The sequence below is a fragment of the Cyrtonyx montezumae genome, unplaced genomic scaffold (genome assembly GCF_038088225.1).
Source record: "Cyrtonyx montezumae isolate F1298 unplaced genomic scaffold, pur_monq_1.0 scaffold_10, whole genome shotgun sequence".
In the NCBI taxonomy this organism is placed as follows: Eukaryota; Metazoa; Chordata; class Aves; order Galliformes; family Odontophoridae; genus Cyrtonyx; species Cyrtonyx montezumae.
The window spans coordinates 46,260,818-46,274,732 of record NW_027071826.1 but is presented as its reverse complement, the minus strand read 5'-3'; the positions used below and the strand labels follow the sequence as shown (position 1 = coordinate 46,274,732).

The 13,915-nt window shown below is 37.8% G+C and overlaps 1 protein-coding gene across 1 annotated transcript in view; it reads left to right on the top strand.

Moving 5' to 3' along the window:
• Window positions 1-181: 181 nt before the first annotated feature.
• OTOG (otogelin) overlaps window positions 182-13,915 on the top strand; it is an 87,558-nt gene continuing 73,824 nt past the window's right edge. The window contains exons 1-13 of the mRNA XM_065755742.1: window positions 182-233; window positions 310-364; window positions 449-503; window positions 2,416-2,506; window positions 7,656-7,748; window positions 7,953-8,107; window positions 8,488-8,606; window positions 8,980-9,185; window positions 10,731-10,861; window positions 11,647-11,753; window positions 11,841-11,950; window positions 12,713-12,838; window positions 13,786-13,894. Of these exons, the coding sequence (XP_065611814.1) occupies window positions 182-233; window positions 310-364; window positions 449-503; window positions 2,416-2,506; window positions 7,656-7,748; window positions 7,953-8,107; window positions 8,488-8,606; window positions 8,980-9,185; window positions 10,731-10,861; window positions 11,647-11,753; window positions 11,841-11,950; window positions 12,713-12,838; window positions 13,786-13,894 (1,409 nt within the window). The remainder of the gene's footprint in view (window positions 234-309; window positions 365-448; window positions 504-2,415; window positions 2,507-7,655; window positions 7,749-7,952; window positions 8,108-8,487; window positions 8,607-8,979; window positions 9,186-10,730; window positions 10,862-11,646; window positions 11,754-11,840; window positions 11,951-12,712; window positions 12,839-13,785; window positions 13,895-13,915) is intronic.

Below are 13,915 nucleotides of genomic sequence, written 5' to 3'. Positions count from 1 at the left end.
ACGGCATGATAAGCACCGCTTCACGACGAGGGGCGGTGTTCGGGGTGGGGGCTCGGGGAAGGGGCGGAGGGCGGGAGGTGGCATATACCCCCCCGGCCGCTGCGCCTCGAAGGGTGGGGTGAGCTTAGGTAGCGGTCCGTTTCAGGGGTTGCAGCTCCGCGGGATGCCGCTGCCCGCCCGCATGGAGGCGAGGCTGCTCCTCGGAGCGCTGCTGTGCGCCGGGCTGCCACCGGGTGAGCCCCTAGATCGGGTCGGGGTGATAGGATAGGGTAGTCAAGCCGCTGCTAACACGGTGTCTTTGCTTTGCAGTTTTGTTTCCGCGAGGTGCTAGCGCGCAGCTTTCTGCTGACTTTCCTCTCCTCAGGTAAGAGCAGCCGGGGTGGAGCGGGGCTCCTGCGGTGCGGGTTGCCTGAGCTGAGCAAACCTTGCTCTGTTTTCCTGCCCTCAGCCCACGTACCGCCGCGGGACCTCGGAGAGGAGACGGTCTCGCCGCGGCCACGCAGGTAGGGAGGGCTGGAGGGGGTGACTGTGCTCGTCCTATTGGGATAACGTCGGAGTGCTCGGCTTTTCTCCACGGTGCTCTCTTACCGAGGGGTGTAAGGAGCTGAAGAGCAGTGGGTTCCCTCGTGGCACGAGGTGGTGCCTCGTCCTTCCCGCCGGCCAGAGGCGCGAGGTGGGGCTGCTGTGGGGTCACAGCAACAGGCCCCCCTAACATAGGGTGTCTAGGGATTGAGGTTCTCCCCAGGGGTTCAAGTATACTGGAGCCGGCTTAATTTCTGTGTTGGCTGTTGCAGCTTTGAATGCTGCTTTTGTAAGAAATACATGCAGGAGAAAGGGGAGAAAATACACGCTACTTAATGAAGAGCATAAGTAGTTATTTTAGCTAGAGTAAATCATTTTTACATGTTCTTTACATAATATCCTCTATTTATAAATTAATCTTCGTAGAGACAGCTTTTAACATCAGTTTTCAGTCAAATGTGCAAATAGGTATCTGTGATACCTAACGTGAAAAACACTCACTGTTTTACAAATACTTAATAGAATCACAGGACAGAGGAATCAGGATGATAAAACTTCAGTGTACGGGAACCAAATGCTGTAAATAGAATTGCATCCTTAGATAAAGTTCCGTAGATATTGCTGATGGAATCTGGGAACGTTTACTGCTATTTGTATTATTTGGGGCACAAAAGAAGGTTGATAGTGTTATCCTATGTTAATGGGTAACATGTTTATTGCTGAATTTTCTCTAATGAAATATGTAATTTAGTTCAATGTCGTGGTAGTTATTTATATAACCATTGCAGTGATGTAGCTGCTATTCTTTGGTCTGCAAAATTTCATGGTGAAGTAGAGGAAGACTTTAAAATGAAATTTGCTGTACTGTTTGTTTTGTTAATCTATGTAAATAAATATAAACACACTTATAGTAAGGGGAAAAACATATAAGTCTTAAGCTGCTGAGGATAGAGACATTCACACTGATTTAAGAAGCATGTTAGTTACCTTAGATGCCGAGGTAGAACAAAGAAAAATTTCTAACACGGATATACTAATTGGAAGGCATTCTTCTCCCCAAGAGCAGGTTTGCTCCTGTCTTTTTTTCCTTTTTCTTTTTTGAAATGTAAGTATTGAAGTTTTGAAGAACTCTTTAAAGTATCTTCAAAATAGTACTTGTGCTAATACTGCTTTCTGTTCTGCATGATGATTAGTGAATCTTACAGTACTAGGAATTCCTGGCTTATTAAAAAGACAAGGGAATATTATCTCCTTAAAATACATTCTCAAAGTAGTAACATGGATAGACATATTTTCCTTAACATTATGCAAATTGTTTTAGATATTATTTCCTTAAAAAAAGCTATTGAAAATACTGAACAGTGTATACAGGCTGAGTCTTGTTTCTTTCTATTGCTGAAATGTCTCCTTCAGAATGGGTGAGTTTTGTTTGCAAGTTTCTTTGGTGTGTTGAGAATTGTTGTTTGGTGATTTATGCATGTGTATACTGTAACAGAACTTAAAGTGAGGGTAACAAAAAAAAATCATATACAGAAGTATGCGTATTCTGAGGATTATGTGATTGTACAGAGGCAGTTAACAGCTGGTGAGTGGTGAGGGGGGAGTGAGTATATGGGGTAGGGTATACAGGAAAGTATATAGATATGCAGTTTGGGGTGTTTTGGTTAATGAGCTGATAATCTACTTGTTGTCTTCGTGCCTTTTGTTAGTAGCTCATTGAAGTCATTAGAGTGATGCATTTTAGTGTGCAGTATCGTTGTTTTGATGAATTTTTGTTAGTTAAATATGGAGCAGTGATGTTAATAAAGATGGTGAATTTGCGGAGAGATTAGGAAGAGTTTTTGCCACTCTTGGTTTTTAGCTACTTGAAAGCTCTTTTCTTCTTCCTGAAAGGAGTCTGGAATGATGGCTGATAATGCTTCAGCTACTACAGTGTCATTGTCTCAGAGCAGAAGACCCGGCAGTATGAAATGTGGACCATCTAGTAAGTTAAACTTTTGACATGGGAATAACTTGAATTGTCCTTTATATCCTGCATAGTTTTATTGTTATGAAGGAAAAAATAGATTAAGTAATACAAATCTAATAATAATTAATGCATAAGTTGGTGCTATGAATTGATTACTGTAGTAATTGTAGTGGAGAATTGGTCAGTTTACTGTGTTTCTTGCTAGGTGAATTTTTTTAGAGGTACGAATGTATTTTGTGTCTGCTTCAGAGAAACCAACTGGATAAAGGCTTAAGAGTCACTGTGCTACTTGCATAGAACTATTGCAGAGTGATCATGAGTTAAACCACTATATAGTAGGCCTAATACTTCAGCAAAGAAGAAATCTAGGATGGAGAATGAAAGTGTTTCATGCAATTCATCATGTCTGAGCTTTAAAATGAGTATGTAGTTGCGATGAAGAATTGTTTCATTGATCTCTGTAGATGCAATAGGATGAACTTCCTAGAATCATAGAAAAGTTTGGGTTGGAAGGGACCTTTAAGATCATCTAGTTTCAACCCCCTGTTGTAGGCAGGGACAACACCCACTAGACCAGGTTGCCCAAAGTCCCACCAGCCTGGCGTTGAGTGCTTGCAGTGAGGGTGCATTCACAACCTCACTGGGCAACCAATTCCAGTGTTTCACCACCCTCACAGTAAAGAATTCCTTTGTGATTTCTAGTCTAAATCTACCTTCTTCCAGTTAAAGTTATTTCCTCTTGCTACCTGCCCATAAGAAATCCCTCCCCAGCTTTCCTGTAGGCCTCCTTCAGGTACTGAAGGACTTACTGTTTTCTCTCTAATGCATTTATATTGGTCAAAACAGTTTAGATCTGTTTCTGATGTCCTTGCTTTATCAATATGAAATTGTTGATGTGCTTGATCACTATCTACATATACAGGTGGAAGAGAAGTTCTACTTTTTAGCAGGTTCAAAATCTAGATTCAGAATCTCCTATGAATCCACTGTTGTCTACTTGTTAAAAGTACATATGAAAAACAAAGCAGAGGAAAACCCATTTTACTCTCTGAAAGGGTTTAGATAAAATTTTCTAAACACTTAAGATACAGTTTCATTTCAACCCTCTCTGTTTGGAGGAAGATATAAGTTGCTGTTGTTCTGTCCAGGGGTTTTGATTTGTGCCAATCTGGAGATATATAAAATAGTTAAGCTATATTTTATTCTATTTGACCCAGAAAGGTAAGCTAATCAACTTATTTCTTCTAGTTTAGTGCTGTCTCTCTAAATGTGTTGAAGATGATTTTCAAAACTGATTGTCACAAAAGTATTTCACACTGGTTGTTGCAGTCATTCATTGTTGTGATAGTATTTTTCTTGCATCCTATGAGTGTTTGCATAGGTAAAACTGAACATGTTCAATATGAACTGTTTATATGATGCGTATGTGATTTATTATGCAGTGTCTCTTTACTATTGTTAGATTATTCAAGTATGAGTTGTTTAGTAAGTAAAAAAATGTCTTAAGTCAATGGAACAACAACAAAAAGGTACAGGTAAGTATCAAGAGGTGAACTGTTATCTTAATTTCTTGTCACTGGGGAATATAGGCTTTGGTTTCAAATGTTAATCATAATAACAGACAGCAATTAGCTGCCATAGCTCTTTAAGCTGCAACTGCCTTCTGCACATCCATTTTTAAGACTATGCTTAAAAACTAAGAAACTCAACCAAACAAAACACATATAGGCATGCATGCACACATCTCAAGACACACAAACAAAAACCAACCCACCAGTTAAAGAACTTGAGATGACCAAAACTAATTATTTCTGGAAGTAACTTTCAAATTGTTGCTGAAAATTCTGAAGAAGTTAAATACTTTGAACAGTCTTGCATTGACATGCTTTAGGAGACATTAATGTTCAAGGTCACCACTTCTGCAGACAGTGCAAGACGCTTATGGTGTGTGTGTGTCATGATGGTGTATGCAGAAAATCTGAGTGAGTAAAGGGTTAAAAATATCATCCTTCACATTAATCTCAGGAAAAAGTTTTACATCCGGATGCAACGAGGTCTTTGTCCTCATTTCACGGCTGCATTGCTTAAAACAATCTACAGTTGCTTAAAACTTTTTAAAAGCTTAGGTGAAATTTGTTCACTTCCACATCTTCTCCAAATGAGTCTTCCATCCTTGATTTTTCTATCTGGATGAATCTAATCCTGAACTCCCTGAAAGCAAACCTGTCTTGATTTGCAACGATCAGGCTTTTTGTTCTGTGTCGTAGAAATAACAGTAACAGGCAGGTGATTGGAATTCTGCATACTAATGCTTCGTAGACATTTCATTCAGGTATTTTTCTACATCAATCAAAAAACTTTCAAGAATTGATATTGTATTGATGATAATGGTATATTACTGTGAAGCTGGAATAACTGAGCTGACGTTATGGTTGGTTGACAACTGAAATATGTTCAAGATGCTTTAAATGCTACATTGTTTTCTTGCAGTACTGCTTCTTTAACTGAATACAATGCCACAAAACAGTTGTCATACAAAATCTGTGGGGTTTATGGTCAGAGCTCAGGTGCAGAATGATAAACCGGCTAGAGTTGCGTGGGATTGCACTGTATCTCAAAATGGATTCTAGAACTTCCCGTTGTCAAGTCTATGTGATGTTATTCGAGCATCTCTATTCAGAGCAAGAACAGTCAGCTCTGACTCTGGGCATTGATCTCCAGGAAATGCTTTCACTGAAGTGCAAACAGACTGGGTTATGGTGTCTAAGGAGCTGCAGTGATCTTATTCAACGTACTGGGTTGGAATGCAGCCTGTTGAGTAGTCAAGAGATGTTCAGAGTTATTGAGAGAATGAGAGGAGAAGAGCTCAGACTTCCTATATAAGATAGTTCTAAATCTTCACCCTCTTTAATAAAGAGGACACTTGGCTTTGTGGTGCTGATGGTTACGTTATCAGGGTGACATGCAGAGGGTATGCATAGGAATCGTATATTCTTTTCATGATGGGGATGTAAGTTAACCCTTTATGTTTATTCTTGAAAACAAAGGAATTATTTTAATGTTAGTTGAAAGGAACCAGGTGGACTGAGTTCCTGATTAAATAAGCCCGTGCTGTTGAAGTAAGATTATTGATTGTAACTGGAACTAACCCTATATTCTTCTTGCTACCAGATGGAAAAGTTACTTTGGCTTTGCATACAAGTTTTCCATGCTGTGAAGATGCTCTGCAGTAACGTAAAAAGATATATGAGCAGATTCTACAGCTGTTTGTGTTTTCTTGGAATCTCATCTGTGAAAATAAAAGGACTTCATACAGAAGGAAATGCACAGCATACTGAGTTAACTGACTTCTAATTCACAATTGATTTGCTGCCTTACTTTCTAAAAGGAAGCAAGAGACTTGCTTCCCAGCTCCTGCAGGTGTCTCTAGATCAGCTGATCATGTGCACTACTGAAATAAATGTAGTTTCGAGCAAGTTACCTGAGCCATGTTTAAAGGGGAATTGTTCAACCTGAAACATCAAAAGGGGAGCTAACATTGTCTACAGGAACATGACTTGCAGTCTAATTGCAGATTACTGTAGTTTGGCAGGCATAATCTCAGAGAAGCCAGGCACAGAGACCTGAGCTCTGATTACACAGGTCTCACAACACTCTAAATGAAAGACAGCTATGTCCGCCTTTCTTAACTAGAGGGATAAGGTATTAGTGACAAGATTGATCACTGTGAGTATGTAAATGAGGTGTCTCAGTACGGACCTATCTACATGATGCTTGCATTAGTGTTTGAACTCATTCATCCTGGCCAAGAAGGGGAAGCATTTTGGCTCAGTGGTTTTATGGTCATAGAGAACACCAACAGTGTTCTGACAAACTTTCACAAGCTATATTTGGAGGTTAGAATGAAGCTGGAGTTTGTAGTGTTTTGTTCAAATGTTTCTTGTTGTCCTTGTTAACAACAATCAGAAACAGCATTTTTTAGATGTTGTGGCTAGTTTTCTGTGAAAATAATCAGTGTGTCTTGCTTTCACATTTAGGGGATTTAAAGCTCTTGGTGAGTATGGCTCCCTGGTTCTTGTAATGTTCTCTAATGCTGGCAAAGCAAACTAAATGCTATCAAGTATACCGATAGAAAATTACTATTGGTAATGCATCAATAAAATTATATCCTAGGAGAGGAGGAGGAAGTTACTTTGTTCTTACTGGAGTAAGGAATTTAGCATCTGTTCAATAGCAGCAGGATGTTAATGTTCAACTCTTGACTTGTTTGAAAGCATTTTTTAGTTTTATGAAATCAATGGAAAAACATTGCAAACGTTCTATAAAGCAGTTTTGAATCTACTTCTGATATTTGTACTTTCCATGCACGTTTAATGGATGTTAGTGCTGAGAATGAGGATGGCTTGACCCATGAAATAATGGAGCAGGGGGTCTATATAGTAGAAGGTTTTCCTCCGAAGTCTAATTCTGTTTAAGTTGCAAAGTTTGCATGGATTTTCAGAAGTAGAGCTTGGATTAGCTTGCCTGCATCAACAAAGCTTCAGATCGTATTTAGCTAAGATTTCTCAGGAGTTTAAAGGCCATCTAGGTGCATTAGGGCAGTGGTGTGCACCACTGATGTGCAGGTATTTCATATGTCAGGGTTTCACAGAAGGTAAGGTTCTTTTCTGTAAATTCTGCTTTTCAGGACAGCACTTGGACAATTCACACTTCAGATTAGTTTTCAAGAAAAATGCATTTTTAAAAACAAATGTAATATAAGGGATAAGACAACTTTTTCTTCCTGAAATGATTTCTTTCTGTTCAGTGTTAACTGCAGCTTTCTTTTATAAAAGGATACAGGTACTGAGCTGTTTTGTCTTATAATATGTTTACTTACTTTCTGTCCATCCATTTAGTGAGTAAATGATGTTGAACCCATAGACATTTGATTTGGTCTTCTCTGAATGTATAATGTGTATGTAGCATCTGGTTATATTTTTTCAGATGAAGCTTTTCTAGTGTTTCCTGTTTCGAGTCCTGTGGCATTCTCCTGGGCTCACACAGAATATAAATGTTAAGATGTTTTCTGTTATTTGTGGAGATAAAAATCAGTAACAGAACTACTAGGTCATAAGAATGAAGATGGTAATTTATCTTTAATGTGTCTTGTTTTTTGACTCAGGTTCATTTACATGTTTTAACGGAGGTGAATGTGTCTACAGGGAACTCTGCAACTGCAGCCGATTTAATGCATCTGGACCAAGATGTCAGACAGGTGTGTTGAGAGAAAACAATGGATTTGTGTAATTGCATGTGAGTTCTCAAAGCTGCAAAAATTACCACCTTTTGCCGAAAGACTCCTTCATTTCCTGTTATTTTTCTTTCCCTCTCTTTTCTGTGGTGATGTATCACACTGTTCCATTTCAATACTGATTAAATCTAAACAACAGCAGTTTTTAAGTGACTCTCCTTTTGTTAGTGTATAACACAGGTGCTGAAAGAGATCATATATGCAGAACATGGGGTCAATATCACTTTGAAACTTTCGATGGACTCTATTACTATTTTTCTGGGAAATCCACATATGCTCTTGTGAGACATACTGAATTAGATGAGCAGAGTTTTTCTATACAGGTAAGGGACTGCATTTTACATTCCCTTTTACTGTTGTTGAACCTGCTGATGGAGTAATTTTAGATTAAAAAACTTGAGGTGATAGTATAAGGGGCTCTGGAATGTCATCTACATGTCATTCCAACATAACATACACTACCAGCTTAATCTTGGAGAAATTATAAATATCAGGAAGAACACTTGTCTGTATTTTCTGAACCAACTGCTGTTGTGTAGAACGTGTTCCAAGAAAATTGCTAATTGTACTCAGATTTTTGGGAGGAGTAGAATTACATGTTCGCATGCTAAAGGTGGGATTGTCAGTTTTAACTGTGTAGCATATTCTTCATGAAGAGTTCAGTTACAGTCTTAACTTTGACACTAGTAATTTTATTTGGCAGGTGAATAACGATCCTGAATGCCATTCTTCTCCATACTCTTGCAAACGGTCTGTTAGTTTATTCTTTTCCGGAGATGAACAAATAAAAATGAGCAGTGAAGTCACCTATAAAGGATTTGGGTAATGGTACTAACCTTTCTGAGGCTGTAACAATAGTCTTTGTTTCATTATACAGTTTTGATAAGAGAAGTAAAGATTACTTATTTGTAGCTCAAAACATGTTCATACCACAGCTGTAGCAAGGCCTCCTTACCTATTGAGTAGTATCTGAGGGAGGAGGTATCTATAGAAGCAGTATGTCATATCAAGAAATACAGCTGTTGGCATTCATCCTTTGTTTTTTGTTCTTATCTGTAACTTCATTTGTAGTTTAGTTACTCAATATTTACATCTGCCATTTTAAGAGATGTGGAACAGTCATTACATCAGGTAACGAGTAGTGATATTCCTTAGGTAAGGTGTTTTTTTTTTTAAATCTTGTCTTGCTTCACAGACTTCAGTTGCCTTCTGTTGTTGGAAACTTACACATCCAGAAACTAGCTGGGTACTTTCTAGTCAGGCACCAGTATGCCTTTACACTGGCTTGGGATGGTGTATCTGCAGTGTATATCAAAATGGCACCAGAGTACCTGGGCAAAACACATGGACTGTGTGGGAACAATAATGCTGTTCTGCAGGATGATCTTGAAACTAGTTATGGTGAGTATTTAAAATACTTTCAGTGGTGTAATACATTTTGTCCAGGTTAACAGTTACTTCTAGTTTTTAATTGCAGTGATAATTGAGTTCAAATATACAATTTTTTGAAACAAAGTTTTATGTGGAAATACTTCTTGTTGATGATCCTGTTAACTAAGAGGACTGATTTGGGTATGAACAGGACTCTGGATGACTATTAGCTTTTAAAAAGCATAGTTAGTAGCTGAGTTGCTCTATTGCTCACACTGGTATTTGCACTTCAGATTCCTGGTACCAAAATGTACATTTGTACCTGTGAATGTTCGCAGTCCTCTAAACAGTTTTACATAGAAACCAACAGAAGCCTGAGAGAGAAATCAATTTTAATCAGTACATCATTGAAGACTGCCAAATCCCATCTGATAAAGCATTTCATTTATGCTAAGGCTTTCAGAAGTGATCAGTGATTCTTGCAGTTGGTATCTCAGTTCCTTGGATATCAACTTCAGACACTTAACAAGAGTCTTGGCTTTCAATAAATTGAGTGAAAACCTCTATGAAGTGAAAAGAAGCACGGGGGAGAAAAAAAACCCACAGAAAACATGCCCCCTTAAAAGGCATCTCAACCTAGGGAATAAAAGCTTCTGGAAATTTTTGCTTTGGACTACTTAACTCTTTACTCCTCCTCTTAAATAAGTAGGATATTTCTTTTTTGAATACTATTTCAAAGCTCTAAGTACATTATATAGTAAATTTCCTCTGTTGTTAAGGCATGTCACTCAATTTTGTAAAGCATTAGCCTTGTTCTAGGATCAGCCCATTAAACAGTTAGCTCGCTAAATCAAAATGCTTAATATCAAGATCAATAGCTCGTTGTGTTCGTTCCCGTCAAACATTTCCCTACCCTCTCACCTTTCTCATGGTATCTCAGTTGCATAAAGCTGTGATTGTAGTACAAGTAGATGCATTGCATACTTCTTTTATCTGAATATCTTGAGGAGCATTAGTACTGCAGACAAGACATGATATGCATTTGTGTAATTTGAGTAGTATTCAATGTCACTACATCTCTGTGATGGATAATACCTTTCTCAGCTAGTTTATAGCTAGCATGGACATTCCTACTTATATGAAAAAGATGTACTTGTAGATGTTTATGTAGGTAACGTAGATAATTATATTGTACCCTTGCAGTGACCCAGGAATGCCTTATTGAGTTTTAGGCTATCTGTTCAGACTTCTGTACACAGGAGCATTTTTGTGCATATTATGACAGATTTCTTTCCTGTTTTCATTCAAGAATGGCAGTAGGCACGGTCTTCCTCTCCTAAAGCCCTTCCTCACCAGATCACCTGTTCAGTGAGATTTTTTTCTGCCCTTCTAAGACCTTTCCTCTATGTTCCCTTTAAGAAGGGCTTTCCATGTCTTAGAAGGACCAGTGTGTTTTCAGTCTTCTGTTGTAGGCAGCATTTGGTTGTCTCTTCTTAACATGATGATATATTTAGATGTTTCTTAGTAAAGAAATGTTGTTTTGCCAAATCACCCTATTGACTGTGTCTTGTTTAGGAAAATTGACAGACGATATAACAGAATTTGTGGAGAGCTGGCAGGAAAATCCTCCACAAGGAAAACCTGCTTGGGATAACTTTTTTCTCAATGAGCCACCTTGCCTGACTCAAAGCCATGAAACTTTACAGGTTTGGATCCTCTTGAAAGGATTATTACCGTAGTCTATGATTCTTAGAGGAATTTGACTGTGAATATTCTCAGCTCTCCTTTGAAGAGGTAGCTCTCCTTAAGAAGGCTGCTGTAACTGCTTTTACCTTATCCCTCTTTTTTTCACTACTAATATTCTGTTTGAGTTCATAACTTAATTTTTGTTCTGTGGATTATTCTGTCTGGTTAGCAGCCAAGAGGAGTTTTTACATTAAATTAGTGAGAAGTTGCAAAGAGAGAGACCATTCTAGACATGATTCCCATTACTTCCTTTGGGAAGGGTAGGAAGAAGCAGGCATACAAAAATAGAATGAGAACATGTTTTATTTGCTGTTGTTGGAAAAAAAAACAACAACAAACTTTCATCACTTCGGTCCACCACATAAAAGTAGATCTCTTTCATAACTAATAGTTATAGCCCTGAAATGAAGCTAATGTGAGACATCTTATTTCCGTTGCATATTAACTTCATAATTTGACTAAAATGAAGATTCTTGCAATTTGTCTAGGCTTACTTTGCAATACTATCTGCCCTTTTCTGCACAAGGGTACATTTTATTAGCATTGTTATGACCTTGGATAAAGGTTCAGCCTTATGAATGCTCTGGCATGAAAAGCACTACATTGCTAACCACAGCTTCTAGTTGATGAATGGGGAGGGATTTCTGGTCAGCTTGAGAGATGTCTGTTCTGTTTTTGCATAGTATTCTATTCTGCTTAGGTTTACTTTTTAAAACCTTCACAACTGTGGTCTCTTTAATTTCAGAGTGCATATGCTCTGTGTAATATTCTATTACATCCTCCATTTGAACAATGTAATGAATATGTGAGCCCTCTTCCTTTTATGGCAAGCTGCACCAGTGATCTTTGCATGTAAGTGAATGTTTTTGAGAAATTCCAAACCTATCTGTGTTTGAAAGTAGGAGGAAAAATAGTACATCAATTTTTGTTTGTTGTAAGGTCAGCAGTTGATAATGCAACTTGGTGTCGAGCATTAACTGAGTACGCCAGAGCATGTGCCCAAGCAGGAAAACCTCTTCATGGATGGAGGAAGCACTTTCAACCATGTGGTATGCAGACATTTCAGTATCTGAAAATACTGCTTAGTAGTTGCTTGCTTTTCATAATTTACTGTCTTTCCTCTTATCATGAACTAATATGGTTATCAGTGAAAGCATAACTATGGACTACAATGCTACATGAAGGTTAGGAATTTTTTTAATATGTATAATCTGTACTGAGTACATTGTACATGTTTTTACAAGCTTGGTCTTAAAGAGTTCCTGATATTTCAGGAACACAATTAAGATGTTATTTTTCATGGAGCTGCTCTTTCAAATATTGACTGACTTCTTAGATTTCTGATACATAAAATATATTGTGACTGTTAAAATCAATTTGAATTACACTTCAGTAAGTCTTCACCTTAGAAGTCACAGCAGGTAAGTTTGAAAGAGATAATCTAAATTGTCCATCTGTCTGGAAAACAAGAACAAAACTGCTTTGTCATTCATGACAGGAACATTTCCCACATGTTTCCAGAAGTACTGGTTAATGAATATTCTATTGTTTTCCTCTGCTGGTCTCACAGCTTTGTTGTGAAAAAGTTTCCCTACCTGTCCTGTAAATTAAGATTTGTTGCTTCTTGATGCACCTGCAATAGACAGACCATGGATGTAAGTATATTGTTTGTGTTTTATAAAGTTGCTGTTTCATTGCCACAGGCAGCATAGATTCAGATGACTTGTCAAAGAGTAAATACCTGAAATCAGCATGTGCATATATTTATGTCATGGGGCAATAGCTCAAGAGCTTTTTGTCTTTTTTTATAGTGATTACCTGTCTTGAACCATTAACTTACAATGAGTGCATCAACTGTTGCCCTGTTTCATGTCATCAGCAATCACAATGTGTTGATAATGAGCTTCCCTGCATTGATGGATGCTACTGCCCAGATGGTAACACTTTTGCTTCTCAAATATGTATTATTTGATGCTATTTAATTTCCTGATTGCTTTCTCCTAAGTTTACATGGCTTGTAAAGTATTCATAGTAATTATTTGTAAACGGGGGTATGGCTAACTGACCCTGTTGACAAGAGATAATTTCCTTGTTCTAGCATGTAGGAATAGTTTCAGCACAGATCCAATTCCCAGTAGTAAAGTTCTGCAGTTAAGTGAAAAATATGCTTTGCTCAGTTGATTTTTATGAACAGGGGAGCCAGCCCCTGATTCTTGTGGTTGCTGCTTGACTTACTCTAATTTTTTCCTCACAAAGTATGTCTGCAAGTTTGGGAGTTTGAGAGCATGAATAAAACTCATTCATGTGGCTAGAAACAATCTTTTTATACTGAGATTTTACTGTTGTATGGATCTAGCAAGCATGATATTTACTAATTTGGCCTATAGCAAAACTGCACTTATTATTAAAAGATGCTTTGTCTAGTTTACACCTTGTTACTGACTTCTTTCAGTTACAGTTCTGTCTGTTCATTCTAGAGGAATTTATACACTGTAGATACTTGAACCCTGCCTGTTTCAAGTGTGATCATCTTTGTTATATGCTTCATCGTTTATGGACTGGTATTCTTTTAGTTTCTGGATCTCTATTAATGAAATAATTGACACCACCCCCTCCCCCCCCAAAAAAAGGAAGGACCTGTTGTAGTTTAATAAGGACCAAACAGTGCCTTAAAACAAAAGGACAAAGATTTAATATTAGTAACTCACACTATAAATAAATCTCATGCAATTTAGGATTAGAATATAAAATGACTTCCAAATAGCCTACGACTTTATATCCTACAACTTTACATTCAATAGAATGACTATTTGTGTTGCTCTTAGTTCTATGTGTTCTCTTTTGGTATTTGTAAGTATTTCAAACTTTGTTTTATTTCTTTTAGGTTTAATTTATGAAAATGAATTGTGTGTCAAGCCTATGGACTGTCCCTGTGATTACCATGGAAGTTCCTTTGAAATAGGCTCTGTGGTTTACGAGGAATGTAATAACTGGTCAGTAGTTTTTCTTTCAAT